At 43.9% G+C, this 12,905-nt stretch overlaps 1 protein-coding gene across 1 annotated transcript in view; it reads right to left on the reverse strand.

The window, feature by feature from the left end:
• F13A1 (coagulation factor XIII A chain) overlaps window positions 1-12,028 on the reverse strand; it is a 190,190-nt gene extending 178,162 nt beyond the window's left edge. Inside the window, exons 1-3 of the mRNA XM_006766094.2 lie at window positions 11,992-12,028; window positions 11,687-11,747; window positions 9,720-9,866 (exon numbers count right to left, since the gene is read on the reverse strand). Of these exons, the coding sequence (XP_006766157.1) occupies window positions 9,720-9,849 (130 nt within the window). The 5' untranslated portion in view covers window positions 9,850-9,866; window positions 11,687-11,747; window positions 11,992-12,028. The remainder of the gene's footprint in view (window positions 1-9,719; window positions 9,867-11,686; window positions 11,748-11,991) is intronic.
• Between the last annotated feature and the right edge of the window lie 877 nt (window positions 12,029-12,905).

Raw genomic sequence — 12,905 nt, forward strand, 5'->3', positions numbered from 1 at the left:
CAGGTCGTTATCTCCCAAGGGGTCCCAGACTGCGAGAGGGCACAGGCCGGGCTGAGGGACCCCCCCTCCCCCCCGAGTGCACAAATTTTTGTGCACCGGGCCTCTAGTTATATATATAAAATGGAATATTACTCAGACATAAGAAGAATAAAATATTGCCATTTGTAACAACATGAATGGGCCTAGAGGGTATTATGGTGATTGGTTTAAGTCAGACAGAAGGATAAATACTATAAGATTTCACTTACATGTACATGTGAAGTTAAAAAAGCAAAACAAATGAACAAACAAAGCAAAATAGAAACAAACTCAGAGACACAAAGACAAACTGATGTTGCCAGAGGGGAGGGGAGTGTCGGTATCTGTGAAAAGGTGAATGGCATTAAGAGTACAAAGTTCCAGTTATAAAATAAATAAGTCATGGGTATATAATGCACATAGAGAGTATAGTCACTAATATCATAAAGACTTCTGCAGATGGTTACTAGACTTATCGTGATGATCACTTTGTATGATATCAAATGTCAAATCACTATCTTGAAACTAATATAATATTGTATGTCAACTATACAGTGGGGCCTTGACTTATGAGTGTCCTGAATAATGAGTTTTTCGAGATACGAGCTGTCTCTCGGCCGATTGTTTGCTTTGAGTTGTGAGCTAAAATTCGGGTTACGAACCAGCTTCAAATACCCCACCGCTAGTTGATGCAGGGTACGTAACAGTGAACGCCACAACATCAGCCCAGCATCATGTGTCTCACTAGTTCACTTTTTGATTTGACATACGAGTAAATTGAGTTATGAGCTCCGTCACAGAACTAATTAAACTTGTAAGTCAAGGCCCCACTGTACTTTAATTAAGATAAAGGAAAGAAAGAGCTGGGGAATGATAAATATCCCAGTTTAAAAGGACCTTAGTAATCAACTTGCCTGGCTCTCTTTTTTTGGACTATGTTTTTAGTAATGTTTCTTTTTCAAACAGTCCAAATATCTTAATTCCTCAGAAGTAGAGTTTAATTAGCTCTTTATTCTTCAGCAACAATGGGAAAAATATACTGATATTTTAGCCTCACAGAATCTCAGAGAGCAAAAGTACTTTGTAGACCATCTGGTAGACCTGCTATATACTACATAAAATATCTCCATGAAAGCCCTAATAATTAGGCCTCCATCTGAACAGGGAACCTACCATCTCACATAAAAAAACAGTTTTTTTTAAAAATTATCTTTATTGTTGCAGTATTATAGATGTCCCCAGTTCATTGTTTTAACAAATCTAATTATCTGAAAAATCCTCTTAATATTAACTGACATTTGCTTCCTTGTATGTTTTTAACCATGGATCCTGGTTCTGACTTCTGGATAAATATAGAATACATTTTATTCATTTCATCTGACACTCCAAGTTTAAAGACCACTGTAAGGTTTCCTCTAAGTAAAACATCCTTCATATCTTTATTTCTTAAGAAATAATTTCCATATCTTCTACTCATTACTCTGTTCTAGAATATATATTCCATTTTATAAATTTATCTCTTGTCATATTTTCCCTAGAATTAAATATATTCTATTTTTTTCTTTATTGCTCAATCCCTCCTCACCCCTGCCTCCCCCATTACTCCCAGAGCTGTCAGCCTGCTCTCCATGAGTCTGTCTCTATTTTGCTTGTTAACTCAGTTTTTCCATTAGATTCCACATATGAGTGAAATCATATGGTACTTGTCTTTCTCTGACTGGCTTCTTTCACTCATGGACATGGACAACAGTGTGGTGATTGTGCGGGGGAAGGGAGAAAGTGGAAGAGGGTATAGAGGGGATAAATGGTGATGGAAAAAATTAAATTTAATTAAATTTAAAAATAAATAAATAATACATTACTCTAGCTCTGGTTTTCTAAATGAAAAACAGTGAGACCACTACATCTGTCAAAAGAAATAGTATGTTTCTACTAGTTCAGGCCAAGCTATCATTAGTGTTTTGAATACTCTTATATTGTTGATTAACATTAAGCATTTGGTGAAGCAAAAGTCTTAAAAGGACATTATGATGTAATTTTTACCAGTAGTGGATTAAAATTCATTCCAGACTCGTACAAGCCACTTAATTACATTGCTATTTAGCCACATCTATTTATGCAATTGTTTTCTCTGTTTTAGCTCACTTTTAAGGCCTTACATGCACTAATATTGAATTTCATTGTATTAAATTTGGTTAATTGTTCCAAGTTCTTAAGATAATTTAAGACCTTAAGTATATATTCAATGTATTTAATATCCTTTCTAACTTCCTGTCCTCCAGGCGTGTTATAAGTGTGCTATTTTATATTGGCATTCAAGACATGAATATAAATGCTGATTATGTCATGACCTAAATAATACAAGCACAGTGGCAGACACTAAAAAGTGAACAGATAGCTCTGATATGTGTCATGAATACTCTGACAAAGGAAGTACAGGATATTGGGTGAGGGAGGTTTCTAGGAGGTATAGGACAGCCGCTAACCCAGATTTGAGGGGGTTAAGAAAGCTTTCTGGAAGAAGTGAGGCATAAGCAGTGGTCAGAAAGATGAGCAAGTTATGCAGGCAGAAAGAGGTGGGGAGAAGAATGTTTCAGGGAGAGAGGAGAATGAGTGAAGACTGAAGCAAGAGGGCACGTGGTTTACTTAAAAATTTGAAAGATGATTGGTTGTCTGAAGCATGGTAGTAGGATCACAATGGCAGAGTAGGCAGGAGCTGCTCCCACAAGCCTTGTAGACTTCGTTAGGAGTTTGCACTATTGTGATCTAGGGAAGAATCTGAAGTTGCAAACTGTCATGATTATACACATTTAAAGTACTTCTGGTGGCAGCCTGGAAAAAGGATTGGATGATGACAGGTTGGAGGCAGAAGGTCAGCTGGGAGGCTGTTGCAGCATTCCAGGTGAGGGATGGGCAAGTCTAGTCTGCCTGTAGAGAATGAATACTCTGGTCCTGCAGTACTGCCAGGATTTGCCTCACTTCTGACCATGCCCATCCCCATGATAATATGCCCCTGAGGAATGAGCAGGTTAGCTTACTGCCTTGGCTTCCCAAGCAGCTCTGCCTACATGGAAACATAAAGCTGGAGAGAGAAATTCAAATATATTTTTGGTATCTACTTCTCACTGGTTCTAATTCTCACTCCAGACAGAAACCTGACTTTCCAGTTCTGCACCTGAGTCTAGTGAACCTGCTAATGTCTAGTGCCTCGGTCCATCCCTGAGGTAGTGCAGGAAAGGACTAGTTCCATGGGATATTGATACGTATTGGGATAATTAAGAGTTCCATGGTCGTTAAAGCAGTTTGGGAAATGCTGGACTCTTGTGGGGTTTATGGGAAACTTTAACATGCTAATATACATTGCAAATGTCCTACCAGTACAATGTTTTCCAATCTAAATGACCATGCAAACTATTTTGTGGAGTAGTTTGCAGAACATGTTTTGGGGGGTGCTTCACTATTTACTAATTGTGCAACCTCAAAAAAGCTATTTAATGTTTTTGATAAATTTTTTGTTGTTGACAATATTACAAATGTTTCCCATTTACCCACTTTGCCCTCCTCCACCCATCAACCCTATGAGATACTTCGTTGCCTTTTTAAATTTATCAAGTGAAAAACATGTTGTAAAGTGCTCCAACACAGTGTCGGGCAACAAGTAAATTATCAACAATTTTTATTATGTAGTTATTGTTATTGTTAGGAGACAGAATAGCATAGTGGATAAGAGTGTGGATTCTGGAGCCAGACTTCCTGGACTTAAATCCCAACTCTGACATTTACTATCTTTGTGATTTTGGACAAGTTATATAAACTTCCTGGGCCTCAGTATTCTCTAAAAAATGGTGGTAGTGTGGGGACTAAATAATAAAATGTTTTCTGAGCACACAGACTTCCTTTTCTTTTCCCGAATGTCTATAGGTAGATGGAATAATTTTCTCCTTTCAATGTCTTCAGGAAGAAAGAAAGAAATCATAAGAAATCACATTGATCCTTTAAACAGGGGAAAAACAAATGCAATAGTAAATAAAATTTCTCCATATAATCCCTTAAAAATTATTAAGATCATTTAAGCTAAGGAAAACATTTTATTTAAAAATAAAAAGACTAAACTATGAAAGCTTAAAAGCTACACTGAGAAGTCAAGAATTTAAAGAAACAATGTTCTAGCCTGTAGTGGAACTTAGAAGACACACAGTTTATTCTCTAGAAGGAGAAGGACGTGCAACCAGGCTGCCCTTCTTCCAGTGCCATCCCCTAAGAGGTCTATACACTTACTAGGGTTTGCCCCAACGTTGGGCAATGAGCGGACGTCCCCAACACCACTGATTAAACAACACTTCTTTCATTGCTCTGGACTCCAGAGTCTGGAGAGTCATCCAGGGATCAAGTCAAGCATAGGTTTACAAATATCATAGTTTTTTCCTATTGTTCATTTTTCTTAGTATTGCCCCTTCCCATGGAGGAGGTACTCGATATACATTTGTTAAGCTGGCATATTGATTTTTGCTTTGTGTATTGCTTAACAAAATGTAGTTTAAATCAAAAGAGCCATCTCATCATCCAAGCTCCATTTGCCACAAACAGGAAATTAATTTGCTTTTCCCTGTCCAAGCCAAGCTCCTGGCAAAATGGGGCAACTCATTGCTAAGTTACTTTTTTGTTTTTTAGAGAAATATTATAGCTGGGAACTTGGCAGCTCACTCTTGCAAAGTGACAGCTTTCAAAAAGTCTACCTACCACAATTTAGCCTAATTTTAACCACATCAGAAAATGGATTGTTAAAAAATAATCTCTCCCCATGAGCCAGCTGCCTCCTTGTCCCCCTACCCTTTCCCTAATATGTAAAAAGTGGATTATATTCTCCTTTGGTTATACAAATGTTCTTCCAAAAATGATTATACCTGTCACAGATGGAATCTTGAAATAAGTTAAATGTTTAGGTTCATATCCTCGGAATTCCCGAGTGAATTGAATTCTCCCTGCAATCTTTTTAATATTATTACCAAATGATAGGCATACATACTGCCCATGAGGAAGATGGTCTGTTCATTGTGAGAACTACAAAATAAAGGTTTTTTCCCTCATATTTCTTTTGGATTGCCATTAAAGTATCATTAACTAGACTGATTAAAAACATTTTCTTAATCAGCTTGCTTTTTAACCGTTGCTATTAAAAATGTCCTGTACCTAGAATGTATAAGAAATGCTCAGCTGCTTAAAGGAAGCTAGAATAAGAGAAATGAGGCAAACATCTTCCCCAGGGGCTAACAGCCTCTAATCAATTTCTTTCTACCCCAAAGCATCTCAACAGCCTCTAATTATCTCCTCTCCAGTTTCTCCTCACCATGACCTTTCCCTTTATAAAACACTAGTGGCCCGGTGCATGAAATTCATGCCCGAGGGGGTGTCCCTCAGCCCACCCCGCACCCCCTCCAATCTGGAACCTGTCAGACAACCTTCTAGCAATCTGGGTCTGCTGGCTCCTAACCACTCACCTGCCTGCCTACCTGATCCCGCTAACCCCTCTGCCTGCCAGCCTGCTCACCCCCAACTACCCCCCCCATGGCCTGATTGCCCCCTAACTGCCCCTCCCTCACTGGCTTGCTTACCCACAACTGGCCCCCACTACTGGCTTGCTCGCCCACAACTTCCTCCACCACTGGCCTGATCACCCTCAACAGCCTTCCCTTCCTGACCTGATTGCCCCTAACCACCTCTGTCTAGGCCCTGCCACTATGGCTTTGTCTGGGTGGTGGCCACAGAGCCAGTTGGGGGCAACCAAGGAAGCCAAGCCTCTGCCTCCTGCCCACTTTCCGGTTGGTTCCATGGCTCTGGCCAGCGCTGTCATCTTTGTCGCGTTAATTTGCATATTCCCTCCTTATTGGCTCTGGGTGCCACCACCTTTATTGTGAAGTGATAGTTAATTTGCATATCACTCTTTTATTAGATAGGATAATTCTGATTATGCCATTCCACTATTTAGAATCCTTTGCAAGCAGGAGGAAAAGTAAGGTCTTCAAAGCCCGTCACGGTGTGATGCCTGCCTATTTGTCCCAGGCTCATCTTCCCTCTCTTGTCCTCATTACTTGACAAATACTGTTCCCTCTGCTATAAATAGTATCCCATGCACTTGTCTACCTGGAACACTCCTATTCATCTCTCTCACCCTCCTTTCCTCTCCACTGACACTAGTAGTCATTCTTTTAACTTGTTTCATCGACCAGATGGAGAGATGCTTGAGAACAGGGACTGTTTTACTCATCTTTGTGACGCCAGAGAGTGTGGTGTAGCTCCTGACACATAGGTGGTCATCACTAAGTGGTTTTCCTCAAACCAAATGAGAGGATAAACTGTTTCTATGCAACATCATTCCTTAATCATACTGTGAATGCCTTTCTTATTCTTTCAATCACCTTGAATCCAGAGAGGTTTACTCTGCACAAAGGGCAGATTGATAATTAACCAGTTAACTAGTTGATTTAGTTCTGGCTTGGAGTAGTGGGAGGGAAGAAATTCTCAGAAAGACACATGACCTCGTTAAGCTAATAAATAGTAGATTCTGCCTGCATTTGGTTTTTAAAAATAGATCTAGACTTGCTTTCCAGTTTGAATTCAGTGCATTAGACCTGTCAAATTAGTGTTATGTTTACTCCTGCAAATGATCACCTATTGTTAATAATACAGAGTCAAACCAGCCCAAGAATATAAGGTTATGATCCTAAACATTACATTTCCTGCTAAAATAACCTCTGAGACAAGAAGGTTATGGAGTGATTTTTCAGAAACACTAGCAGTGCATACAGAGCAGTCTATTAGGAATAGATGCAAATTCCAACAGTCTAAGGAGATTTTCACAAACTTTTCTCAGCTATAACCGAGTTCAAAGGGGGGCATTAAGGATCCTTAGGAACACAAAGGACATCAAAACCCTGATTGACCCCACTTCCAAGGTTCCATTGTCACCTCAAATATTTCAATTTTTCTTAAATATTGTGCTGTTGTATGGGAGGAAACTTATTTAAGTTTATACATTTGAGTTATAGGCTAAATAATTCTTAGCCAAATAAGTATGCAACCTGTGAATTAAAGGTATTATATCCATTCAGTGTATAATTTATACATTGACTGCCATAGGATTATTAAAAATCTGCCATCTCTTCCCCCTACCCCCGCCCCGCCCTTTCTCCTCTTGCTTGTCTGCCTTTGTCAGTCAACACACAAGAGCAGCTCGCTTAAGAGACACTTTAGAAAAAAGTTTCCATTGAAATAAATGAGGAGAGAGAGAGTCTGATTTAAAACTTTGTGTGCCTGGAGCCAAAGTCATGGTCAAACAAGGAGTCAGGGAGATACAAGTCCTCTTGGAGCCACTAATGCCACTGGGTGAACTGCAAGGAGATGGCATTTTTAACACATGGCATTTAGACACATGGGAGAAATGGATATATTTATTGCCAGAAAACCCTTTTAGCATAGTTAAACAGAAATTTGAAATGCAAAAGATAACTAGGAGATAGATTTACTTGGTCAGATGATCTATATGCTGTTATTTTTTTCTGTCTTACTCATCTGAGACTTATTATTCTGCTTTGTGGGTTCAGAGACCCTATTCTTATAGCATGTAGCACTTAGCTCATCTGTGTGAGAAATAGTAAGAGGGTGAATGTTTATGAAATCTGGAAGCTGTGACTAATAATAGGATTATAATGACTCCAGGGCTGCTGAGTCATTCAATTCTCAAGCCATCGACTGTTCATTCTACAAAGAGTCATTGGGAACTCACACTCCTATGCCAGGATCTGTAAAACTATCCCAGAATGTCACTTGGTTGTGGACATATGACTACCAAGCAAGTAAAGACAGATTTTTTCAAAATAATTTAGTTCAAGATAATTCTCACCTCTGCCTCCAAAAATAAATAAACAAAAAAAACCAGTAAAACAAGATTCTTTAAAAATTGATCTCTATGCTCAAGTTCTCTGGCAGTTTGGATTCCTCACTGACAACATATTGTTCAAATTTCAGATATACAGGAGGGTAGGCTGTACATATTCCCCCTAGGAACCGTGCAGGGTGTGATAACTGACATTCTAAACCAGTGAGCATTTATTGGTCATGCGCTGTGGGCCAGGGACTCTCACAGGCACTGGCCATTTGATCCTCATGACAACTGTGAAGTTGCTTCCATTTGCTTGTGGAAACACGGGTTGGGGCACTTACATGACTTTGCCCTGAGTCCCAGGGCAGCGAGGGGCAGCTGGGGAACGGGAACTTCCCTCACTGCCTCTGTGAGGCTCACAGTCCTAGCCATGGGTCCGAGCCTCCCCTCTCTGTTCTCTGCCACTTCCTCCAGCACCCTGCCCCGGGGCCCACAGGCTTCTCTACCAGGAGGGAATTTTGCTAGAAAATTGAATCCATCAAGGTAACCTGCTCGATAATTTGGCATCAGCACATTTTCCAACTTATTTGCCTTAAAAAAAAAGAAAAAAAAGACTCCTGCTCTGGGCAGTGAAGGAGTTGAACATCAATTTCTAGCTTTGGCCTCTGTTTTCTAACCTATAACCTGGGGGCTTAGATGAGCTGAGCAGCAGTCCTTTTAAACTCAGTTCTGTGGCTCTAATGGTGCAGATTTAGAGAGTGTGGCCCCTCGCTGGGAGAGAGAACACATAACCACAAGTTTACAAGTTTGGCACGGTTCCTCTACCCAGCTAAAGATGCCCTCTGTTCTGTAAGACCCTCCTCCAAATTTGGATGGTACCTGACGGATGGTACTGAATATCTCTCTGTTTTCACAGTTGGATATCAAATCATCTGGACATGAGGGTGGCACAGTCAGGTGGTGTCTGACCTTCTGGACTATGGAAATGACCACTGTGCTTCCTTTTCTTTCAACTGCTGGGCTCTTTCTGAGGAGGCGGCTTAGCCACACAGCCCCCGGATGACCGTGGGTGTTTATACCCCCGGGTGGAACCAGACACAGAGCCCCGTCAGGAGGAAAAGTGGGTCTTGGTACATGTGTGCTACTGACAAAAAGTGCTCCCTGCTGGATGCCATTCAGGAACAAGGGTCTCAATGTCCCTGCCTGGCCCAAGAGAATGGTGTCTGTGCCACCAAACCACCAGTGGCACCTGGGCCCTGTCACAGCTGACAGGGCCGAGGGGAGGTCAGCTGCTGGCTGCTGCTCCCAGAGCAGGTCCCTGGGGATCGGCGGGGCCAGAGCAGGGAAAGCAGCTTGCCTTGTCTGCCCTCCAGGCTGCTCTGGAGAGAAATAGAGGGCTTCCATCTCCATTACTGTCAGGCTGGCTCTCTAGCCAGCTCTGAAATTCACAGCAGTGGATGGAGGAGGGAGGAGGGAGGAGGGAGAGGGGGAGAAGGAAGGTAGCACAAGCCAGACAATCAAAACAGCAACAATATTTGGGAGTGGAAACTTCCAGCTAGAGAACGTTCTTAAAAACAGAGTGGTAAGGCTGGAAGAGAGCAGTACTGTGCCCTCGCTTCCTAGGGGTGCCGTCCCTGAGACTACAAAGCTATTAAGTGGCAGAATTGGGACAAGAATGAGGTCTTCAATGATTTGACCACTCAGACGAGGATTTGGGATGCCTTTCTTTAAAACAGAGATGTTCTGTGGGAGACAGAGGGTGCTGAGCCAGTGCCTGTGGGGGGAGGGCCAGGCGGTGTGCCTGGGGCACAGGGGCCGGTACCTTGCAGGTTGACACCTCGGGGCACCAGGCCCAGCAGCTCCTCAGTGGGAGGGTTGTTCTCTTCAGCATTGGAGTTGTTGAGGGGGACAGCTCTCCTGCCTCCAAAGGCGGGCCTGGGGGTCTCCGTCATTTTCAGTTTCTCGAGTCCTTGGGGGGGAAAAGGACACACAGAAAAGAAATGCAAAGCCGGTTACATTTGACACAAGGATTAAAAATAGAGACGCAGACGTAACTCTGTGATAGCACTTGAGCAGCACGTTTTGGGTTTCATATAAATAAAAACTGAGAAGTGGCAGTGATGGGTAGTCTCACGATGGAGTGGAGTTCCCCGAGGATCTTGGGGAGATTTGTCAAAGCATACGGAAAGCAGAAGAAAGGGGGCTGATGTGAAGAAAGAAAAAATGTAACAGGTTTGGGGAGCAAGGTTTTTTTTCTCTTGCCCCAAAGCAATATTTTGTAAGAAACGTAAGAAATGTTTGTAAGAAATGTTTACTGTCTTGTGCATGTGCACACGCCCACTTCGTATAGACTGAAGAATAAACTCAGACAGCCGTGTGCAGGTAAGTGGCGTCTTCCCAAGCATTCGTGTTTGCAATTTAATTCAACCCATAGTTATTGAGGGCCCGCTACGTGCTAGGCTGTGGTCTGGGCACTCGGGATGCCTCAGGGAATAGGACAGAAGGATTCTTGCCTTGGGGAGCTTTTGGTCTAGGGGCGGTTAGGGTCCAGCACAACAAAATTTGGAAGTAAACGAGGCAGGGTGTGAGAAGGTGGTACCTGATTTGGCTCCAAGATCACAAGGAATAGAATATGGGAGATGGAGAGTTTGGGCAAGAGAGAGGGAGGCACCAGTGCAATCGCAGATAGGGCTGTAAATCGTCCATTCTCTAGTTTACTTGGTCATCGGTGCGGGCAATGCCCCCGCTCCAAGCCCGCTTCCCTTCCTTTGGAGTGTGTGCAGGCAGAGAGCCAGTGTGAATGCCACACCTTACTGCCAGTGCCCAAAAAGTACTTGTTGATCAACTGACCAAATGAAGGGAGACCTTGTTTCTGGCCCCAATGAAGCGTCCCTTGATCACCTGGATTACACAATCATGACTCCCGGTGATTTGGCTATTTTGAAAAAAAACAGGCACACCCTCCAAAGATGAGGAGCCACTGTTACAGAGGCAACTAGAGGAGACTGTTCCAGAACATGATGGGTAAAGGCAACACAGCCGGAAACAAGAGAATCACTTCTAAGGTGCTTGGTCTCGGAAGGAGACAGCACTGCTTGGAAGTATAAGGTCGGAACAGGCAGCCATAATTACCTGCAGGCATATTTACAGGCAGTTTCTAGCGAATGAGGGAGGCAGGGAGGGAGGCGAGAGAAGGCAGGAAACAGCAGACCTCTGGTGGGAAATAGCAAGGGGAGGAGGCTGGGGGTCCCTGAGTGAGGGGAGGGCTTAGGGGAGCACAGCACAGAACTATGCAACTATGCAGTTACCCACTGAGAGAGAACCGCTAAAGCAGAGACCTGAGCACCTCTGCAGGTGGACAGAAGCATCCCCTTCTCCCAGGTCTGGGGGAGGGGAAGGTGCTCAAGTTCAGCTCCCACATGGCGACACAGCCCTGCTTCCTCCTCCCTCCAACCTTCTGTGTCCCTTCTTCTTAGCCTGCTCCCCTGAGGAAGACTCCAACCCGCCCCCCCCCCATTCCCATTGGGTGGCCTTCTTAGCAACAGCGCCTTCAGGAAAGCCTCAGGGGGTACCTGAGAGAAGTCCCCTCAGAAGAGGGCCAGGTAGGTGTGGAGCTAGGGGCCAAGAACAGGCAATGGCTCAAGTGGGGCTGCCTCAGACTCCAGCCCCTTGCACTCCCAGCAGCCCCCTGAGGGACCCAGCTTGTGGGGGGGCAGTGGACACAGTAGGCCCTGGGGAGCCTCTGGGTGTGGGGCTAAGCCTATGCTGGCCAGAGGGCTGGCTGCTTACCTGCGGTCCCCTCCTGAGGTGTCCTAGCACAGGCTGGCTCTGTGTGTCTCTAGGGTACTTCCTCAAAAGGACACAGTAAGAAACGACAAGAAAGTTGGCTCTTAAATAACTTCCTAACAGCTCCCTCCCTTCTCCCCAGTCCCACAGGGTTTCTCCTCCCCTTCTGACAGCTGGAGCAAGTGAGCGGCTTGGGGACTTTCTATTTACTCTGCCATCCTGCTCTGTTCTTCTGGCAGGCACCCCTCCTCCCGCCCAGCACCCCCTGACCCCCAGTTTCCCGGCCCTCTTCTCCCCACCAGGCCCACCTCCAGTTGTGCCGCCCCCTCCTCACTTGGTGGCCAGGAGGATCAGCTAATGACCCTGCAGTGCCAGCTTGAACCCGCCCCCTTCCCTTAGGTCAGCCTCAGGGAAGGGTCTGGATTTTGGCATCCAGGCAGGTGGGGCTTGGCAGACAGGAGGGTCTGCACTTCACAGACAGGTCACAGGCTGCTGTGACCACATGTAAAGCAAGAGCCCAGGTCCTTCTTGTATAAATAAAGCTGAGGGACATGGCCTATGTTCTTGAACCATCCACGGAGCCACAGCCAACACCGCACCACACACTTCCCGTAGGAGAGCATGCCCAGGCAGAGGGAAAGTGAGTAAATACTTTTAAGAGGGCCACAAAAATTAGAAAATAACACTTTTTTTTTTTGAAAACCACTTTGGTTTATCTTCAACTAATTGGGAAAAAAATAAATTTTCTTCTAAAATTTTCCATATTTTTTTCTGAGTCTTTGTATCTCTAAAAACTCCTATTTTAAGTCATGGCTATTTCTAACCCTCTTTTTACTGCTTCCAAATTTCTACCCTGACCTTGGTCTAATTTCATAGGGAGAGAAAAGGAAAGATGCCATTTTTGTTAGGCATTCTCTCCATTTTCTGCTGCCAAATCTATGAACTTACCTGCAACCTCATACATCTTTCCCCTCTTTCTTGTTACTACAGTGGGATGGAGTCCCACCCCCCCTTTTCCATGGCCAGGTGATCCTTGTCCCCTTTGCTGTGCTCCAGGCCCCTTCTTCTCCAGGCCTTGCTGTCCTGTCCAGCCATTCTCCCTCCTGCAGCGTTCGCTCCTGCCCTTCAGCAGCTGCTTCCTAGCAGCACGTGCACAGCTTCACGTCCAGACTCTTCTGTAATTTTGAAACCCTTCTTCATCCACATCCACCCAGCTATTATT

This window comes from Myotis davidii, unplaced genomic scaffold (genome assembly GCF_000327345.1).
Source record: "Myotis davidii unplaced genomic scaffold, ASM32734v1 scaffold80, whole genome shotgun sequence".
NCBI classification, from domain to species: Eukaryota; Metazoa; Chordata; class Mammalia; order Chiroptera; family Vespertilionidae; genus Myotis; species Myotis davidii.